The following is a 22,417-nucleotide window of genomic DNA, read 5'->3' as shown; positions in this document are numbered from 1 at the left end:
CATGGGAGTTTAGTAATTATTGGACCTGGAATGCAATAGAGATAGAAATATGGAAAATACTGATAAAACGGTTAAGAGGAAAACTTGGTAATTGGATATGGTGATCCTTTTTCACATATTTTGGATAATAAGATCCCCTCAGCATAATGGCATAAGGCAGCTAAACCTATGAAAGCTCAAAATGTATTTAGTCTCACCTTCATAAGTATGGGTTAAGCAACGGATGCACCGAGTCTGATCCTCAAATTCAGATCAGTTTCACTCGTGGTTGCCACTAAAACCTGCAATATGCCAAATCTGTATTTGGAACATGATACTGAACAGTATAGCGTTGTTCTGTGAAACCACTCCTGTGCAAGTATTACAGGTAATCAAACTAATGGACTTTAATAATTAAAGGAAAACCTACGAACTTCAAAACATACCATCTGCCAGCAACAGGTTAAATCTTTGCCATTAACTCGCAGAAAACTCCTGCAAAAAGTCAAAGATCACATACTAGTGAAACCTTCATGTCCAACCAGTTTTTACTCCACCTAGACTCCAGCACTAGGCATAACCAACGCAGTAGGCCTTCAGATTGATTAAAATTTTACCCAACATAAAATTAACCAGAGGGACAAACCTGGTCAGTGTCGTCACTTTCATCTGATGAGCCCACACTTCCACTTGCAGCACTGTTTAAAAATAGTTTAGCAAAACAAATCAGAGATTCAACTAACATAAATTATTAATGATAAAAAGGTAAATAGTTCAGCACTCCCCCCACCAACAGCACGCTGCTAAAAAGGAAAAAAATAATATAAACAATAATGTAAAAGAAGTTAATTATTGGGAAGGAAAAGAATCCTATAAAGGAATTAACAATACCTTCGTGAAGCTGCCTTTTCACTTTCTCCTGATCCATTTCCTACAAATTAACCCCAAATTGTTGGAGCTTCTCTTTCTTTTTCTCTTTGAATTCAAGTCCATTCTTTTGGGAATCCTTTCTATTTTTTCTGGAATAGTCAATCTTGTACCCTGACCATATACAAGTAGTTCTATACTTCTATAAAATATATATATATATATATATATATATATATATATATATATATATATATATATACACGAATCATATATTTAACTACTGGAACACAAGTAGATTCGATCCTTAAGTTCCAAAATTGCTAATACCAAAAAAACAAAATCCTCATAATTTCTAAGTAAAACAATTTGTTGGTGGAAATTGATGAAATAGAGAAATCTAGCTTCTAGGATAAATATGTAAGAAAAGGACAGCACACTTAAAGTGAGATGACAAGATGAGTTTGTGATTACCCTAACTATGCATGTTAAAATTTACACTGACCGGCTCCTTGTTATATAGAACATGGTATTGATCGAAGTGCAGGCCCATATTGCGGCATAAATTGATGCTGATAAACCACCTAAGATAAGCAAATAATCAGTTTTATCCAATATAATAATCGAAGGTAATCAAATCACTACATGAAATCGACAATAGGAAGAATTTGTTCTCATATATGGATTCAACATCAAAGAAGCAGCAAAATGTGATGTGACAAAGATAGGTGGAGTACCCCAAGAACCATAATATGCCTATTCAAGAGTCAAGGCTTAAGAGTAAGTTGAAAGCTTTGTTAAATGCTCAAATCAATTCTTCATTATCATCCGCAGATCCAAATCACTCGTAGCGCCCCCCCGGGCCCTTCCCAAAAAAAAAAAACACGGAAACATATATGCGTTTATGATTTATTTGTCTTAAACCTGCAGATAAGTTGACCCATCTGATTGTAAAGGTGTCTTTGGAGCTTCCTGTCATGTTAATGACAAATATTTAGGGAAAATGATAAGAATACCTGTGTGCATGAGGGGAGAGGGGAAGAGAGAGAGTGCGTGTGTGCAAGAAACCTTAGTTGAAACAGATGGTTTGAAAGACTTGGCAGGTGTGCTGTCTTCACTAGTCACCATTTTTTTGGAAGACGTGCCTTCACCCATCTCCACCGGGTTCAATACCACCTCAATGACCCGCCTTAAGCTCAATCTCTTGTTAAATCCAGTAACTGAAAGGAAGAAATGAAACCGATAAAATAAACAAAAATCAGTTTGATATATTCATCTCAAAAACACTTATTCATCACAATTAAAAGTCATATAATATAAAGAAAAAGGCTAGATTAGTCTTCAAATCTCAGAAACACTAATTCATCAAAATTAAAAGTCATATTAGCTAATGAGAAAGGCTAGATTAATCTTCAAAGAAACAGATTACTGAAAATTTTGAGCCTCTTTTTTTAGTATGCATGGTAGGACACCAAGCTCTTTCACTATTGAATGTGATGAACTATGTCAAAATTTTATGGCAAAAATCTAAAATTTTGAAATTAAGACGGACATAGCTAGGCAAACTCTGCATATTTGTTAAGTGAATATCATAGCATTTGCTTTATAACTTTAGTTGACTTTATAAACATTTACTTTCTTCCGTTTTATGTTTGATATATGTCTATATAACTCCACAGGATGAATTACAGTCACATACAAATTTATTCAAGTTTCATATGGTATTTGAGAACTTACATAATCTGAGGGATTGTACAATAGGGGTGTACAAGCAATGCGATAACCGGTAACCGGCAATAATCGCTAACCGAGAAAACTGGAAATAACCGCAACCGGATAACCGGGTACCTGGTTGCAATTACCGATTATTGCTCTTTAAAAAACCGGTTAACAACCGGATAACCGCAACCGATTTTTATTTTATATATATATATATATATACACGCGCTCAGCCCTAATTCCTTCTTCACTTCTCTTCTTCAGCCTCCGTCTTCATGCCAATGAAATTGAAGAAATACAAGTAAACCCCCCAGCAAGGCTTTCACAAAAGCCCACTCCAAGAAATATTGTATCCTTAATTTCTAGCTAAACCACCTTCTTCCTTTGCCCAAATGGTCTTAAAAAGAAGGAACCCACATGGTCTTAACAATAAAAACTAACATTCATGTTCAAATAAACATCACTGTGACAACCAAGAAAAAATGTTAAGTTATCACTTCTCCTAATTCAGGACCTTTACTTTAATATTATGTTAAATAGTTACTTATTTAAAAAATTTAAATAAATAGAAAAAGATAAATTTAATCATTTAATCAATATTTTAACAAAAAGTTGAACATTTTTAAATCTCTGAAAGATTTCCAAAAAAGATAAAATAATGAACATAAAAAAGGCACCGTTGGAAGCACTTAATTAGAGTGCATGCAACATGCATTAATATTGTATTATTATATATGTGAATTACGTAATTAAATTTTCATCAATAAAATCCCAGAAAATAAATATAAGAAAGAGACAGCTCCTCTTGGATCTATCTAATGAAATTTTAATTTTCTCAATTTTCTTAATTTTTTTTTTTTTCCTCTGGCGTGCACATGCATTTCACTTTCAGATGACCAAATTAAACACTGAGAAGATTAATTACGTAGTTTGTCACAAAGCCTGTAATGGGAAACTCTCATCACATGCAAGCTGTCACTCTGTAAACACCCACTTCCATTCTCTCTCCCTCTCTCTATCGCTTATCTCTTTATAAGAAAGGGGAAGGCAGAGCCATGCAGCTCTATGTATAGTAAAATATTAAACAGGCGACACTTCAAAGATCTTGACTTCGCTAAGGTTTTCAAAGCTGAAAACAGAGGAAGATGACGGGTGAGATTCATGAAGACATGGATGAGTTTGAAGACAATAGGCCCTGCTTCTTCAAGCTCATCTTTGGAGGCTTCAACACTGAGCAACTGGTGATTCTATATCCTTTTGCTCTTGAATCTATAAATCTTCTTTTTTTTTTTTATGTCTATTGTTTTTTGGAGAGTTGTTCTGTTTGTTTTAGAGATAAATAACCTCCTTTTTAACTGTTCTAGGATATGCTCTGAGAGAGGTTGGTTTCTTCTTGAAAACCTGGGGATATTATGCTCTGTTTTAGTAGCTCGCAACACTTGCTATCATTTCTCTTCCTCCTTTTATCTTTGGTCTTGTTGCAATCTTTTTCCTCTTCGATCTCATTTGGGGCAGTGCCATTTGTAGGAGAAGCATATGAGCACCTGGTTCCTGCCGACGGAGCCAGGAACCAACACAAGAATTATTATTAGTATCATACTATCATTGTAGCAATTAATTGCTAGATTAACATCACGTTTAATGTCATTGATCTTCATTCGCTTCCTAGCTAGAATTGAGATAATCAACACAAGAAGCAATTCCATTCTCATGGGTGAGATTGAGATCGGAGTCATCTCCATTTTCTTCTTCTTTGGGTTTCTTTTCAAAGTATGGGGAGACCTTCACACAAGTAGCACGAGCTTTTGCACAAGCTGTTGTATGGCTAAATCGTCTACCATTACCGCCATTTCTCACCTCTTGTTGTCCTGTTGACCTCCAGAAGTATGGGGACACCTATCGAACATCAGCGTGAGCAATTGTTCAGTGTCTTTCCTTTCTTTGCCTTTGCTTGGAACCAACGGTCTTTCCAATTTCTAGCTCATTTTGCTATGCTTTTTCTTCCTTCAAGTTTGCATAAATGCTTGGTATTATAACAGCTTCATCCTCAACCTCCCCAGCTAAGTTACAGCAACCATCAATATCTCGAACGGAAGGATTGTTTGAAACAACCTTGAAAGAGAAAATGGGTTTCTCCTCATCATCATGCTGATTGCTGGCCATCCTTCAAGTCTGTTCTCGTGCCATTACTTTTGTAAATGCTTCCCGAAAGGACATCCTCAAGCTTCAAAATCTCGTTTTCTAAACTTGAATCGAATGGACGAATCCTGCTGTGTTTCTTTGTTTAAATTTGATCTTCCTCTTGTTTCTTTCATAACTTGCAGCGAATCCCACGAAAGTTTGTGAAGCATTTACCGAAAGAATTGCCTGATCAAGCAATTCTTAGGGATTCCTCTGGTGACGAGTGGCGTGTTAAACTGTGCAAGACTGTAGAAGACATATATCTGCAAGATGGTTGGAAGCAGTACTTTGAAGATCACTCCTTGGGGGACAATGAATTCTTGCTTTTCAAACATAATGGAGAAATGTCTTTTGATGTACTGATTTTTGGAAAAGATGGTTGCGAGAGAGTTTATGCTTCTATTAACAAGCACACTCCAGTACATGATGAAGCAGACCAGCTTACAAAACTCAAAGAGAAAGACATCCAGAGAAGGAAAAAATTAGAGGAAAAGGAGCCTCCCACCCAGAAAAGAAAGGTTTGGAAAATGGCCGAGTCTTTTACCTCCGATTTTCCTTACTTCAAGAGATGCATGACAAAATCCCATGTGGAGAAGGTGTTCATACTTGTAAGCAATATTAATTCCTTTTTTTAACCCCTTTTTCCTTATATTTAACTGTTGGATGAACTTGCCTGCCATGTGGATTTCAAATCTTCAATCATGGACTGACTTGATGCTACCAAATGGCATGAAGAACTTGGAGAGAGATGCATTTATCTTAGCCTGCCACCAACATATATATATCCTCTTGCATATTTTCTTTTTTGGGCTGCAACCACCGGATCTCTCTTTCTCTTGTATAAGCTAATTTACAAAAGGGTGTTTTAATTCTTATTTGTTTGTATGCAGCGAGTCCCAGCTGTTTTTGCTAAAGAACACCTTCCTCCTCAAGGCAGGGCAAAGATTGTTGTGAGGAATTCAGAAGATAAATCTTGGGAAGTGAATTACGTGAGCAATGGGTGGAACCATGTCCTTTCTGGAGGGTTCAAAGCCTTTGTACTTGAAAACAAGCTCAAGATTGGTGATATCTGCATATTTGAGCTTTTGGGGAAACAAGAAATCCGAGTCCATATTTTCCGCTGACCGAAATTTGAGTTAACCTGTAAGACATCATGTGTTATCTCTTTGAACATGATCAGATTTCAGTATTCATAGATTGTACTTATTTTTACCTTAATCTATGCAAGGCCTTTTAGAAGACACTCTCACACACTTTTCAGACAACATGGAAGATAGTGTTGAACAGAACCTTCACTTGTGGGCACAAGTTCAAGGCTTTCAAAATGCTTGTTTGTTTTCTGGGCTAAACCTTTCGTTTGGGCCCGAATCTTCGGCCCATGAGTTTAAATCTCAAGAGCTGGGCTTTAGGCCCATAAAGGTTGACAAACAGGCCCAGACTCCCATCATCTTATGTTGTGAATGTAGTTGGAAAGCCTTTACGTGACATTTGGTTCGAGAAATCTAATATTTTCTTGGATTCACATTTGAAAGCTCAAAAAGCTTACTATAGAAGAAAATGTGTATTATTTCTTTTGTTCTTTTATTTTTGAACAAATTTCAATTCTTATTGATATTCTCAAAAAGACATGAGGTCAACAAAGAGGGACGAATTGAATCTATGAATGTGAGCGGCTGAATTTGTCCCTCTCCGTACATGAATTACACGAGAGGAGCAAAAAGAGAATAAATCTATCTTGATGCCATCTATGAAATGGACTCGCCAAATTGATCTCATTATTGACTAAATGCAATGGACAAAGTCTAATACAAAAGAACAAGAGAGGGGAGGGGGTACTACTAAATTCAATGGACTGCCCGAATTGATCTCATTTTTCTACCTTGCGTCCACTACTTTTCTCTCCATTTGTATTTCATTACTATTTTCTACACTTGACAAAGAAAATGTAATCTACAAGGTAAAATCAACTCCCAAGTCTTGGTTGATGCCGATCATTACGAGTGCAAATTATTCATCCAAATAATTTCAACACGTGAACAACTTGTTGACTCTTTTACCATCATCGAGTCTTTCCTTTCTTTCGTATAAGATGGGAACAATTTTATGACTTTCATATATAGGATATTTGTAACACCCTAGCCCGTCTCACATTGGAAAGATGAGTAGTATTTGTTCTTATAGAGTGAGTAATTTATAAAAATTAATAGTCATGAATGCTAAGTCCTAGAACGACGTGGCTCTGACGATGACGTTAGAAGTTTAAGGGAGGAAGAGTTTGTAGCATCCATGTCCCACATTGAAAAGATGAGCAGTAGTCCACATAGAGTGAGTGGTTTATAAAGATAGTCATGAGTGTTTAAGTTTCGAATTGCCTAATTACTAGGTGAAATTAGGTTTATAAGAAATTTTAGGAAAGCTCCAAATTAATTATTCATTTTTCATATATTCTAATAAATCTATTAATAACTTTTTCTCAAGGATCTTTGACACTCTTAAATTGAATAATCTATTAATTAGCAGGCAATTAAAGTTTGTATTCTGCATTAATATATATGGGTATTGATAAAACATATAGTAAAGTTTTTATTTCGATTAAATATATCCTTAGTTTGTAGTGTGATATTTATAAACAAATTTATAAATATCAACTACAAAATAGAAACTATTATGTTTGTGCTTGTAAATTTTCAAACTGAGTAAATATATATGCTTGTTTATTTCTAATATAGTTAAGCTAAATGTGATGCGAAAGGTATGGCTTCGAATTTATCCATTTGTATATATGTTAACAAGATTGTATGTATTGTTGGAACAAGACTGTGGCGGAGCCAGATAATTATGATTAGAGGAGCCAAAAGTTACAAAACTTTAACAATCAAACAAGAAGAAATTTACTGTAAATATACAACTTTAAAAGTCAAAATTAGGCACTTATGAACAATAATATATATATATATATATATATATATATATATATATATATATTAATTTTTTTAAAAAAAAAAAATACTTAGAAGATGAAACACACATGAGAATGAGATTAATAATAAGGAATAACAAAAGATTACCTTTGTTTTTAATTAACACATTAATCGCATCTTCCACAAATGCTTTGTTTGAGAATTAGCTAGGTAATCTAATATTATGAATTACCACCCGAAAACAATTTAAATAAGATTATAAAAGGAGTCAAATTACCTTTGGAGTAATTAAAAAATAAAAAATGAATTTTGCTAGAGATTCATATACTTCATACCAATGACGATGGGCCTTGATTCTTGAACTTCTTTGTGACGACCCGTTTTTTTTTTTTTTTTAAATAAAACGTAAAACGAGTCATCGCAGTGGCACGACTACGTGTCGCTCAGCCAACATATGGCACATGCCCCATAACATGTACCTGATAATCAGAGTATAACATACATCTATCTATGCAGCGGAAAACATAAATCTGAATAGCGGAAATTACAACTTATACATCTATCACAAGTTAATTACAACAAAGAGCCATTTAACATCTATCTGTTTGAGTCTTATTAACACTATAACAATAATGGCTTAACAAAGAATAAGTGACACAAACGTCACAAGCCATACCAAACCTATAAAATAGTGGACAACCCGTGGTCCGACAATTGCAACTGTCGTAGCGAGCTTCAGTCATAATATCTCAAGCACACTGCTACCGACCCATCGACTATACCGAAGTACCTGCAGCCAAAGAAACATCATCTACACGGTTGTGGTGGTATCCACATCCGCATAGGTGAAATAATGAGTTCGCCGCCTTAGTATACCTCATACTAAGACCTCAGTGGTATAAGACTAACTGAGTTTTCACAAAGAACCAACCCGTATTTTATTTTTAGTCGTGCGAGCACTATATTAGCCACAATTTACCAACAGCTAATGCAGCAAACACCGACTATTTAGAAAACATTTAAAACATACTATATAGCTGTGAACATATGTAGAAGTTCCAATCTACCGCTTGGAAGATTCTACATATAGACCCTTCTATAATAATACTTTTCATCGGTCGCTTGGACATATGTGCACACGATCACTCCATCACAGATATCACGTATACACATAAGTCTTAAGCAAAGAACATGGCATCTTACTCTTCCGTACCAGGACAACATCCGTCAACAAAACACTCGCAACACCATCTCTAATCGTATTTCAGCTTCGTGTCTTGACGCCAGTAGATCATGAGAGCACTAGAGCTAAACTCAATCATGCTAACACGTCTTTCCTGGAGAACAAGAACAGTCAACCTTTCTACTCATAGACATGCCATTACTCGCACTCGGGCAATCATGTATCCATGTACTTTCAAGTTCAATGTATGACCTTAACACATGACTATCCGATAGAAATATACATAAGCGCTTTTCATTTAAGACACTTATGCATACCAACACGTCTAGTAAAATCTACTCATAACATAAAAACATCACTCATTAAACAATGTTATACATGATATGCATGACTGGGTCTACTGGGGCTTCGGTCCCCCACGATGCTGATAACTGTTGTTTTACTGTGTATCCTGTTCCTTTACTGCTGTACTACTGTTGATGTATGCTCTATACTACATGCTCAATGTTCCGTGCTTGACCAGTATATATTTCACTACTGTATCATGCTCAAATCATGCAGTTGTTAAATCACGTCCTTTTAAAACTAAACAAATCCAGCATTTTACCCAACACTTTGAAATCATTCAAAACTTCGTTTCTTTATCAAATCTACGCAGTTTCAACATGACATGTTCTCAAACAATTTGCATAATTTAAATCTCAACCACAGAACTTAACACTTTAAATCTATTCAATACTTTTCACTCATACACTATCTCTTTAACATCATTGATATAGTTTAAACATAATCGAAACTAATAAATCATCTCAAAGCACATACATTTCATCATATGGTTGGTTCGGTTTCATAAACAATATATATATTTTTATCAATCCAATACATATAAAAATATATATTTTCTCAGTGAGTGGAATACCCACCTTGGCTGCATTAGACTCCAACTCGAACACTCCTTGGACTCTAGTCACTTGGACTTTACATTGGAGAACCAATTAAAGTCTCCAATCCGAACATGATCCTGCAAACATTGGTAGCATTAGACTATGCTATTGAATTACATCCTCTATGACATCCTAACTACCCGCGTGCTCACACGTCACATCACTCGCTTCTAAAGTTAGCTAGACACCTTAAGCTATTATTAAACTTACCATTGGTTTTTGGTTCCTATTGTATCTTGTTTATTATCATAAAATGTATTTACTCCTTTTACTAGCTCATTTATTATTGTTGCACCTCATCATCTATGTTAATCATTTTTATAGCGTGTTGCTTATTTACTAAGTTAACCATATATATTTAGCATGTATGCATGCATATGTATATATGTACATATATACATATACATATACATATACAACTCTTAAACCTAACCGATGATATGCACTAAAGCACTTAGTGTACATGGATAGGTGAATTAGGCAACAAGTCACCTTGTTGTCATTATTAACTATTAAGTCTTATAGTTAGTTTATCCGTTAAGCTAAGTCTATTCGGCCCATATACGTATATATATATATATATATATATATGTGTGTGTGTGTGTGTGTGTGTGTGTGTGTGTGTGTGTGTGTGTGTGTGTGTGTGTGTGTGTGTGTGTGTGTGTGTGTGTGTGTGTGTGTGTGTGTGTGTGTGTGTGTGTGTGTGTGTGTGTGTGTGTGTGTGTGTGTGTGTGTGTGTGTGTGTGTGTGTGTGTATAGAAGGCTTACCGAGCTAAGCACCGCTTCCTAACGCACTTAGGTACTTTATAACACATAAATAAACGCATTAATTATCTACTTACACTAATAGATGAATTTGAAGCCTAGTTATGTATTTCTATAATATCATTATTTACCGAACTCATATTCATGTATATATATATATATATATTATACTACGTGGATACGATTGAGCGAATTAGTTACTATGTTGTTGCACAACAAATTTATAATACACCTATAGGTTCTATAAGTCTTCTAACTTATATTTGCAAACCTAGGGTTATTTGAGTAATTTATAGTTCTTTAACATTCTTATTAATTACTAACCATTTTGTATAGTTTGTCTTTCATTCACTAAGTTAACAATATATATACATATATATTTTAGTCACATACATGTACATGTATACATATATACATATACACATACAACACTTTAAGCTAATTCATTAAGTCTTTCCAACCTAGAACTTTAGTGACTTATACTTAAATATCATCTTAATGTCTACAATTACATTAGCACAAATCCATAATCCATTTATATAATCACTTTACCTATTCATAAGTTTATTCTTTTTTTATACAAACGTATTTTATTTACTTGTTTATATTAATTTCTATCCATACACGTGTTTATTATCATTACTCACACTGTGTCTCCACAATCAACTAATGCTAATGGAATATCTAACAAAACCATTCTCAAACTTCCATACCCATTTTTAGTCAACTATTACATCCACGCAATCACAATCAAACAACCCATCTTTATAAAGGGCTTGGCCTAAAACCTCATTACATAACCACAAATCAACCCCATTCAGCCATCCCCTTCAACATCATCCAAAAACCCTAAATCACATCTTCAAAATTACCAACTCCAAATCCACAACCCAAAACATTATACAATCAAACTAAACAAGCCACCCAACCTTAGCATATTAAACATACATAAACTCTAAATCAACACTCAAATAAAACCTACAATCAGTAACTAGCCAAAATCCACAACACAGTCCTCCAAATCAAGAATAGCAACTATCATTAATATTAACCAAAACTCAAATCCACAACACTCAATTCAATACCCATAGCCACTGCCGACACAATCATAGAAAACCCCCAAAATTAACAAACCCTAATTCAAAAATTCACAAATTAATCCACAAAATTATAGGATTTACACCTTGGGGATTTTCCTCAACAAATCCGCCGGAAAATGCCACTGGAAGTCGCAGAAAATTCATCGGAAAAACCAGCTTCAAGCCGTCGGGTTCTAGGTTGCTCGGGTCACTGGGTCGCGGGTCTGAGCTCACGGGTTACGGGTCTAGGCTACGGGTCTTCTAAGCTCACGGGTCTTCGCCGGAAACTGCTAAAGGGACAGCCGAATTTCAGTCCCAGTCGCCGATCATGGAGATTCGGGTCCTCACGGGTCGTGGGTCACGGGTACTACGGGTTTCGGGTTCTCTCTCTCCCGGGTCATCTCTGGTTCACGGGCTCACCGGAGATCGCGTCGCCGGCGTCCTCTGGTCTTGACGGCGCCACCCACCGGAGGATCGGGCTTCGATCACTCCTCAACTCTCCCGATCTCATCTCTCTCTCAGCATCTCTCGGTCTCCCTCTCAATCCCTTATCTCCCACTCTCTCGCATCTCTCTCTCACTCGATTTCTCTCACTCTCTATTGCTGTCTCTGTGGGTCTGGCGAGAAGGACAACAGAAGAGAAAGAAGAAAGAAGAAAAAGAAAGAAGAAGAAAGGAAGAAGAATTGGCAAGGGGGGGGGGGGGGGGGGTGCTGCGAAACAGAGGGGGAAAAATATCCCCCATTAATCCATAGCCACGTGTGTGGCTATGGATAAGGCCAAGCTTTGGTCTTTTTAAATACTAGCCCCTATTCTTTTTAAATTGCATTATTACCCCATCTTATTTTATTCATTTTATCTTAAACTCATTTTATTCTAGACAATATAAATATCATCGTTTATTAATTAACATTTGATCATCGCATATTTTTAAACTAAACTTTAATCATTGTATTTAATTATTTATTTAATTAGGACCTACTATAATAATTATCCCCATCTTAACCCAATTGTATTTTTCTTCATAACATGATTATTATTGTTACCTAGAATATAATTACTAACCTCATCCATTTAATAAACATAATTTATTAAATTGCTAAATTCCCTATTTAATTTATCGGTCTTCACATTCTTTATCTCACTACAAAAAAAAAAGATCATTAGCGGCGACTTTTTGTCGCCGCTAAAAGTCTTTTTGTCGCCGCTATTGATCAATAGCGGCGACATGTGGCCGCTAATGCAGTCGCCGCATATACTCCGCCTCTAAAGATCAATAGCGGCGACATATAGAGTCGCCGCTAATGTTCGCTCAATAGTGGCGACAAATGTCGCCGCTAATAATATTTTTTGGCGCCGCAAAAAAATTATAGAATGGAGGTCATTGTCCCCGCTAATGATCTATCATTAGCGGCGACACCAAATGTGGCCGCTAATGTGCTATCATTAGCGGCGACATACGGGTCGCCGCTAATGATATGAAAAAAATTAAAAAAACATTATTAGCGGCGACAAATGGGTCGCTGCTAATGATATGAAAAAAATTTAAAAAAAAAAAAAAAAAAACTTATTAGCGGCGACATACGGGTCGCCACTAATGATAATAAAAAAAATTTAAAAAAAAAAAAAAAAAAAGAAAAAAAGAGAGACCCATAAAAAAGACCCAGGACTGCGAATGACTTCATAATAAGCAAAGAAACATGAAAAATTACCAAACAAAGTCCTAATTTTTACTTGTTACTATTCTTGTAATCAACATTAACATTCAAATTAACACAGAATCCAACAAAAAAAGCCAAAAAAAAAAATGCATTAAGCATGCAAATACAAAAGAAAGACCCAGGACGTGGGTCTCTTGAGAGGACTGCGAATGACTTCATAATAAGCAAAGAAACATGAAAAATTACCAAACAAAGTCCTAATTTTTACTTGTTACTATTCTTGTAATCAACATTCACATTCAAATTAACACAGAATCCAACAAAAAAAAGCCAAAAAAAAAAATGTATTAAGCATGCAAATACAAAAGAAAGGGCCAAAAAAAAATGCATTAAGCATTCAAAATACAAAAAAAAAGACCCAGGACGTGGGTCTCTTGAGACCCACGGCTTGGTCTCTTGAGATGCACAGTGGTGGTCGTCGGGAGAGAGAGAAGAAGAAGGGAGAAGAAGAACAAGAAAGAAGAAAGAAAGAGAGAAAAGAAAACCATGGAGAGCTATGGAGAGATGAGAGACGGATCAGATAGAACGAGTAAAGAAAGAGATATTCTGTCTCTAGAGATTAAGAGAGATGAGAGTGAAGGAGATACTTATGCGTGTGTGAAAAGGAGAAAAAAACAAAAAATTCAAAACTTTACATTTTGGTTTGGCTGTGCGCGCGGGACGCGAAAATTTCGTGTCCCGCGCACTGTACTCCAAAATTTAGAACCAATTTTTAAGAAAAATAAATTTAAAAATAATCTAAAAATAAAATAAAAAATATATATTTTAAAAAACAAATTAAAGAAAAAAAAAATAAAATGAAAAAAACATTTTTGTTTAAAAAAAATTAAAATTCAAAAAATTTGAAATTTTTTTGCTGCAGGACCCCAAAATTTAGAGTCGTTTTCTTCCAAAATGGCTCCAATCACTTATAAATTCGAAAATAATCTATATATATATATATATATTAAAAAATAATTAAACAAATTTTTGTTTAAAAAAAAAACAGAAAATTAAAAAAAAATTAAAACCAGTTTTTATTTATTTATTTATTTATAATTTTTTGTTATTTTCTATTTTTCTTAATTTTAATAATTTTATCAATGGTGTCCTTTTTCATTATGAGAGAATATTGACATTTTTTGATAATTTTAGGAGGAACATTGACATAATTGATAGTTTGTGATCAATCATGGTACTGTACATGTGATCGATCGTGGTACGATTTATGTGGTCGATCGTTGTACGATCTATGTGATGCAACGTGGTACGATCTATGTGATCGATCGTGGTACGATATATGTGATCAATCGTGGTACGATCTATGTGATCGATCGTGGTACGATACATGTGATCGATCGTGGTACAATCTATGTGATGGAACGTGGTATGATATATGTGATCGATAGATTATCAGATCAATCATGATAGATCAATATGATCGATAGATCAATATGATCGATAGATCATCTGATCAATCATAGTAGATCATCTGATCGATCATGATAGATCAATAGGATCGATAGATCATCCAATCGATCATGATAGATCATCCAATCGATCATGATAGATCAATAGGATCAATACGTCATCCGATCAATCAAGGTAGATCATCCGATCGATCATTATAGATCAATAGGATCGATAGATCATCTGATCAATCATGGTAGATCAAAAGGATTGATAAATCATCTGATCAATCATGGTAGAATATCCGATCGATCATGATAGATTAATAGGATCGATAGATCATCCGATCGATCATGATAGATCTACAGGATCGATAAATCATCCAATCGATCATGATAGATCTATAGGATCGATAGATCATCTGATCAGACTAATGCACAAGGTCGGATGGTCTATCGATCCTATTATTCTATCATGATTGACCAGAATATCACTACAAAAGGATCTTATTATTCTATCATTATTATTATTTTTTTTGGGAAAAGTACACATAACCCCCTCAAACTACCACTCAATTGTCAATGTACCCCACAAACTACCAATTGTGTTAATGTCCCCCCTTAAACTACTAAAAAATGTCAATGTAACTCCTAAGACCAACAAAAAGACAAAAATGACCTTAATTTTTTTTGAATAAGACAAAAATGTCCTCATAAATTCAAAAAATTAAAACTAAAAGAATAAAAAATAAAACAAATGAAGAAAAAGAAAAAGAAAAACAAATTTTTATTAAATTAAAAAACGAAAAAGAACAATTTTTTTCTAAAGAAAAAAAACTAAAAAATAACAGAAATTTATTTATTTATTTAAAAAATAAAACAAATTAAAAAAAAAGTTTTTATTAAAATAAAAAGACGAAAAAGAACAATTTTTTTTAAAAAGAAAAAAAAAACTGAAAATTATTTTTTTTTTTAAATAAAAAAAAAATAGTTTTAAATTCTTTTTTTTGAAGAAATTTTTGTTATTTTATATTTTTTTTAATAATTTTATGAATGACACTTTTGTGATTAGGGGGACATTGGCAGTTTTTGGTAGTTTAGGGGGGGACATTGACACAATTGGTAGTTTGGAAGGTACATTGACAATGAGGTGGTTGTTTGAAGGGATTATGTGTACTTTTCCCTATTTTTTTTTTTTTATTGTGTAGGATCAATAGCGGCGACCCCAATTGTCACCGCTATTGACCAATTATTAGCGGCGACATTTAGATATCGCCGCTATTGATCTAGCATTAGCGGTGACTTTAGAAGTTGCCGCTAATGAATATGATTTATTTATTTTTTCTATTTTTTTTATTGCGTAGGATCAATAGCGGCGACCCCAATTGTCGCCGCTATTGACCAATTATTAGCGGCGACATTTAGATATCGCTGCTATTGATCTATCATTAGCGGTGACTTTAGAAGTCGCCGCTAATGAATATGATTATTATTTTTTTTCTATTTTTTTTATTGCGTAGGATCAATAGCGGCGACCCTAATTGTCGCCGCTATTGACCAATTATTAGCGGCGACATCTAAATGTCGCCGCTATTGATCTAGCATTTGTCGCCGCTAATGAATATGATTTATTATTTTTTTTCTATTTTTTTTATTGTGTAGGATCAATAGCGGCGACCCCAATTGTCGCCGCTATTGACCAATTATTAGCGGCGACATCTAAATGTCGCCGCTATTGATCTAGCATTAGCGGTGACTTTAGGAGTCGCCGCTAATGAATATGATTCATTATTTTTTTTTTTTTTTTTATTGTGTAGGATCAATAGCGGCGACCCCAATTGTCGCCGCTATTGACCAATTATTAGCGGCGACATCTGAATGTTGCCGCTATTGATCCAGCATTAGCAGCGACTTCTAAAGTCGCCGCTAATGAATATGATTTATTATTATTATTTTTTTATTTTGTAGGGTCAATAGCGGCGACTCCAATTGTCGCCGCTATTGAGCCATTATTAGCAGCGACCAACAAGGGTCGCCGCTAAAGATGGGTCAATAGCGGCGACAATTTGTCGCCGCTAAAGATCTAATGTATATTTGCGGCAACTTTTTAGCGGCGACAGGTTGGTCACCGCTAAAGATCACTCATTAGCGGCGACATTTAGAGGTCGCCGCTAATGAGGTGTCTTTAGCGGCGACTTTGGTGCCGCCGCTAAAAAGTTGGCCACTAATGTGCAAATTTCTTTTAGTGTCTTATAAGAACAGCTAGAGAACTAAGAAGAATATTGAATAGAAAGTTAATTATAAAAACTAAGAACTAAGAAGAATGTAGAGCAAGCTTTCCATGACAATCTCTAATTCTATTTTAGTTTTACTGTGACTTCTTTAGTCTTATTGGTTTTATAAAGAATCAAAGACAGTAGCCCCGTTTGGCAATCTTGCGTTCCTCTTCCACCACACGATTGAGACGTTTTCTTTTTTTCATTTTTCTGCCTATACAAAGTCTGACTGACTTGATTTTATACTTACAGGAAGAAAAACAAGCAAAAGGCCGGTGGTGGGGTACAAGACTACAGTTTCTTTGTTTCGTTAACGTTAGGCCTGATTTTCTCTAGTTTTTCTTATTAATGTCTTAGTTTTCTATATATGTGAAAGGTTCCTAGATTCCTTTCCTAGCCCATAGGAACGGTTCGTTATAAAAGTCTTCAATTCCTGCGTGTAGTTTACGTGTGAAAATTGCAACAACGTTTTTGACTTTTTTATCGTCAAGGAATTGACTGTCCTGAAAAAATCCGAAAATAGAATTGTAAATGTGGAAATAAGAGATTGAGAAAAAAAACACAAGAAGTTAGGCACTTACATCCACCATTAGAATTAACCCTAATGATTACGTACATTGTCCTCATTGATTTATTTATCTATAATACAAAATATGGTAATCAAATTACCATGATTTAATTACGTACAATTAATCCATAAATAAAAAATACTACAATATCAACTAAATATAAAATATACGAAAAATATAATATATTTTCGGTAATTGTTTTCTTGGTTAAATTTCCTTATTTGTGGCTTGTTCCCGCGCTCAAGTTGGATCAATAAATTGTAATCATATGATCGATTATCGGCATCAACCATATATATATATATATATGCATTTGGAAGTAGTACTTGACCCTGCCTTCAGTGCCTTGTACACGAATTGCTTCTCCCATTTCCCACTCCTCACCAAACTTGATTATCTCCTTGGGCAATGGCTGCCGGAACACCTAGATCTCCTGAAGCCTTCTTCTCTTCATCTTCTTCTCCCCAACCCAACTGGAACTATGATGTCTTCTTGTGTTTCAGAGGTGAAGACACTCGCAAAAACTTCACCGACCACCTCTACTTCGCTTTGAGAGATGCCGGAATCAATGTCTTCAGAGATGACAACGAGCACCGAAGAGGAGAAGATCTTGCATCCGAAATATCACGGGCAATCCAACGGTCTAGAATCTCGGTCATCATTTTCTCGACCAACTATGCGGCTTCGAGGTGGTGCTTAGAGGAACTTGTAGAGATCATGGAGTGCCGAAGAACTGTGACACAGTTGGTTTTGCCTATATTCTTTGATGTTGACACCACGGATGTGAGAAACCAGACAGGTAGTTTTGCAGAACCATTCAGGAAACATGAAGGGCATTACTTGTTGGACATTGACAAAGTTGTCAAGTGGAGAAGAGCCATGCGTGAGGCTGCTAGTCAGGGTGGGAGCTAAGAAAAACTGCATACGGGTAAGTTTGTATGTAGGGTCTTAAATGAACAAGTATAATATAATATACTTGACATTCGGATAAACTCAACTCAAACTTGATAAATATAATATATGAGCTGTTTGTGAATATAAAATTATGCTCGATTATTAAATGAGGCATAACCGTATAAACTCAACTCAACTCGATTAAAGTTCATGAACATAACTCATATAAAGCTCGCTAGACTCGTTAGCTCCTTTATATATCTTTGTGTGTGTGTGTATAAATTAAAGTATGTATATTAGTTATTAGGGTTACATACCTTTTACTTTCCTGTAGCTTAAAGACTTTATTTTTTGACCCCTAAGCTTCATTCCGTATCACAAATAATACATCGTTTATGCCTAAAGATGGAGATTGTACTTCCGTCCAAAAATAGACGAAAGTCAATGTCATTGGCCTTAAAAAATCGACAAGTGTCCCTATGCATAATTAAAAATTTTTTTAAAAAAAAAAAAAAACTTTAAAAAATTAAAGGAAAAATATTGAGATGGACACATGTCACATTCTTATTGGTCTGACGTTGCGCTGACGTGGCATTTAATGGAATCTGTCAAAAATTTTAACGGAATTTGACGACAGTGATCGATTTGTAATTATTGTTTACCACAAGGACCTTCCATAAACTTTTTAAACCATAGGGAGTGAAAAATAATTATGGCATACTACAGTGACCAATAGTGCAATTATCACAAAACCAAATGCGAAACAGAAAAATCAAAGAATGAATAAATATATAAAATATATAAAGTGGCTGCATTGTATCCCGGTGAAACTCACTGTTTTGAACATGGGTAATTTTGAAATTTTGGCCTTTAAAAGGTCACGTGCATGTCATGGATGGAAGGTCCACGGTGGAATACGTGGACAACATCAGAGGAGTCATCTACCAAAAATTGAACATTAGGCGTCAGATCGCCAATAGTGCATACATCAGAGGGTAAAGTGTAATTTTTTTTTTATGGTCTTTTTTGCTAAAATTGATTTTGTTCTTTTTAGGAAAAAGTACACGTATCTCCCTCAAATTACAACTCAATTGTCAATGTCCTCCCTAAACTACCAATTGTGTCAATATCTCTCCTCAAATTACCAAAAAATGTTAATGCCCCCCTCTAAGACCAACAAAAAGATAAAAATGACCCTAATTTTTTTTTTCAATAAGACAAAAATGTCCTTATAAATTTGAAAAAAAAAAAAAAAAAAAACTACAACTAAAAGATAACAAAAGAAAAACTAAAAAAAAAAAAAAGTTCAAAAAAAAAAAACCAAAATAAAAAATAAAGAAAAAACTAGAAAAAAAAAATGAAAAATTACAAAAACGAAAAAGAGCGAAGAATTAAAAAATATAACTGAAAATTATAAAACAATTTTATTTTTTAAAAAAACAAATGAACAAAAAAAGAAGAAGAAAAACCAGTTTGTATTTTTTTATCTTTTGTATAACTTTTTTTATTTTTTTTTTAATTTCAGATTTTTTTAATAATTTTTTAGTTTTTCTTTTAAATTTTAATAATTTTATGAAGGGTATATTTGCCGATAGGAGGGACATTAACATGTTTTGGTAGTGTAAATGGAGAGATTGACACAATTGATCGTTTGGGGGACATTGAAAATGAGATGGTAATTTGAAGGGATTATGTGTATACTTTTCCCTTCTTTTTATGTTTGTAAGCATTTAAAGTATGAGAAATGCTTGGTTGTACACTCTCATCCCACTCCTATCCCACCCTTATTTACGTGGAACAATAATGTTGTTAAAAAAATAGGGTCCCACTACACTCTTTATTATCTCTCACATTATTGGTCCACGTAGATAAGGGTGGGATATGAGTGGGATGAGAGTGTACAATCAAGCATTTCTCTTAAAGTATATGGTAGTGCCACCTTAAGTGTACGTTGAAATTGATTTTGTTGTTTGTATGTCTTTGTCCTCAAATTGGCCCAGAACCCATTTATTCAATATTCCATTATAATGAAACAATCATTCAATACTCCATTTATAATGAGTTTTATATCAAATAGCGCCTTGCTTCCTTCTATATTAATATGAGAACCAAATTATATATGAAGGTAAAATTTTGGATTTTAACCATGCAAAAAAGCTTCAAAACCTTCCACCCTTCGGCCCCTTCAAATTAAGCAAGGTGACACAGATTTTGATACATGAGAAAGGTTGTGACATGGCAGGAAAGTAGCTGTTTTTTCTTTTCTTTTTTTAATTTTATTTTATATATATATAATCGGGGTATTCGGAGCTTCGCCACAACTAGATCTTTAAAACACCATACAAAACATTTTCTCTACACAGTTCAGGTAAAACCCTGTCCCAATGAATTGTTTGAACTCAATAAGGTCAAACTTTAAGAAGAATAGGGCCAAATGACTTAGGGAGATGATTGGGGTACAACTCCCGTACTCAAGCTAACCGGTTGGAGTTAAAGTAGCTATTTTTAGTGCAGAGGAAATGATAATGATATATTGAAGAGAGAGAAGAGGAGGGTACGTACTTGCATTCGCCATAGGAGATCACTGCTAGGTTTGACCTGAAACCTGTTGTTGTAGAAATTTTGACGAGCCTCTTCAACCTCAGCCTGCTCTTGTGGGGTGCCAGCCTGAGGATCAAACTCCCATATCTGCCTCCCAGCAAAGTTGTTTGTACTGAAGATATAAGGGTCATTTCCACCCTCTGCTATCTTAAGCCTCCACATTCTTCCCCTGTTTCTTTCAATCAAACTGCACTGTTACTCAAGATTGATGATAATATTGCTAGCTACCACTTCTCTTTCTCTTCTCTGTTTCATGCAGATATTATATATATATATTCAGTTATAATATACCAATCATATTTATATATATAGTTAATTATAGCCAACATTAAAGCAACCATAATTGTAACAACTACCTAGCTAGGCAGTGATATTGATCCTTAGTATAGTACTATAGTAGGTGTAGTGTAATTAAAGTGGCGACGTGTATTTCAACAAGTCTTTAACTATTTGTGAGAGATGCTCCCCAAATATCAAGAGCCAATTAATAAGTGAAAGCTATTTAGTTTTTAAATGTTATTTCGTTCTTTGGTAGCTGATGTGGCCTTCTGTCTTCATCACTATTGCGCTTATATTTGTTCTTGTCTTCTATGATCTTCATCACTACGCTTTCATGCTCAGGTCTTCTCCATCCCTTTGTTTCACAAACTCATCTAACAAATAACATAACATGCATAAATGCCTCCTTGGAGTTTTTTCATCTTTTCGTTTCTTATATAGATAGGCTAGCTATTCTTCGTGTATTCAGGGTTTATGGTAGTATTTAATTTAAAGAAAAAATAAAAAAGAATACTTAACTAAAGTAAAAAAAAAAAAAAAAAAAAAAAAAAAAAAAAAAAAAAAAAAAAAAAAGGGATATAGAGAGTTTGATATTTGATTCCTTTGAAAAGTGGCTCTGCAAAATTTAGTGAAAGTAAATTTTCCACATCAAATTTAGTGAAAATTTGAAAAGCTCACTATGAATAATATATGCTCTTAGATCAAGACATACAACAGGTCAAAATTCACGGATCTTTGTATCTAGTGGTTGTGCTCGTATAGGAATCGATCACTTGAATCAACAATAATGATGAGAATATTTAAGAAACTATTGTTGTAATTGAATGTCATACTTCGAGCACGAGCCTTTTAAAGAAAAAGATATATATATATCTCCAATGTTGCATGCGCATGGTGGATCATGCATGCATGTTCTAGTTGGGTTGAATCGTCACATCTCCAATTGCTTTTAAAAAAAATTGGCCTATAGTCAAATAATAATAATAATAAAAATAAAAATAAAAGTTCATACAAAGTATATGCATGGGGTGGGGGATTAACAGGTGCCATGCA

The 22,417-nt window shown here is 34.5% G+C and overlaps 2 protein-coding genes and 1 long non-coding RNA gene across 5 annotated transcripts in view; 2 read left to right on the top strand and 1 right to left on the bottom strand.

Moving 5' to 3' along the window:
* The window catches only part of LOC133881758 (deSI-like protein At4g17486), an 81,098-nt gene that overhangs the window by 21,620 nt on the left and 37,061 nt on the right, over positions 1 to 22,417 (top strand). The window lies entirely within an intron of this gene.
* On the top strand, positions 3,502 to 6,174 carry LOC133881390 (B3 domain-containing protein Os01g0723500-like). 2 transcript variants are annotated; one of them, XM_062320304.1, is made up of 4 exons: positions 3,502 to 3,806; positions 4,890 to 4,915; positions 5,030 to 5,354; positions 5,637 to 5,950. In XM_062320304.1, exons 1-4 carry the CDS (start codon positions 3,711 to 3,713, stop codon positions 5,868 to 5,870), a joined length of 681 nt encoding a protein of 226 aa, XP_062176288.1. In that variant the 5' UTR covers positions 3,502 to 3,710; the 3' UTR covers positions 5,871 to 5,950. The 2 variants fall into 2 exon arrangements, with proteins under 2 accessions (XP_062176288.1, XP_062176287.1); XM_062320303.1 differs by adding an exon at positions 5,975 to 6,174 and having other exon boundaries at positions 3,503 to 3,806; positions 4,890 to 5,354; positions 5,637 to 5,889.
* Positions 8,179 to 12,294, bottom strand: LOC133881443 (uncharacterized). Its single transcript, XR_009902517.1, has 3 exons — positions 11,743 to 12,294; positions 9,774 to 9,871; positions 8,179 to 8,478 (listed from the first exon to the last, which is right to left on the bottom strand). It is a non-coding gene; the product is annotated as an uncharacterized LOC133881443 (long non-coding RNA).

Source organism: Alnus glutinosa, chromosome 11, assembly GCF_958979055.1.
Source record: "Alnus glutinosa chromosome 11, dhAlnGlut1.1, whole genome shotgun sequence".
NCBI classification, from domain to species: Eukaryota; Viridiplantae; Streptophyta; class Magnoliopsida; order Fagales; family Betulaceae; genus Alnus; species Alnus glutinosa.
The sequence above is the reverse complement of the archived record's forward strand: the minus strand, read 5'-3'. Positions and strand labels throughout refer to the sequence as shown.

Coding starts and splice junctions, on each gene's coding strand:
- LOC133881390 (XM_062320303.1), top strand. CDS start 3,711: ATGACGGGTGAGATTCATGAAGACATGGATGAGTTTGAAGACAATAGG. Junction 3,807..4,889: donor GCTTCAACACTGAGCAACTG/GTGATTCTATAT, acceptor CATAACTTGCAG/CGAATCCCACGAAAGTTTGT. Junction 5,355..5,636: donor TGGAGAAGGTGTTCATACTT/GTAAGCAATATT, acceptor GTTTGTATGCAG/CGAGTCCCAGCTGTTTTTGC.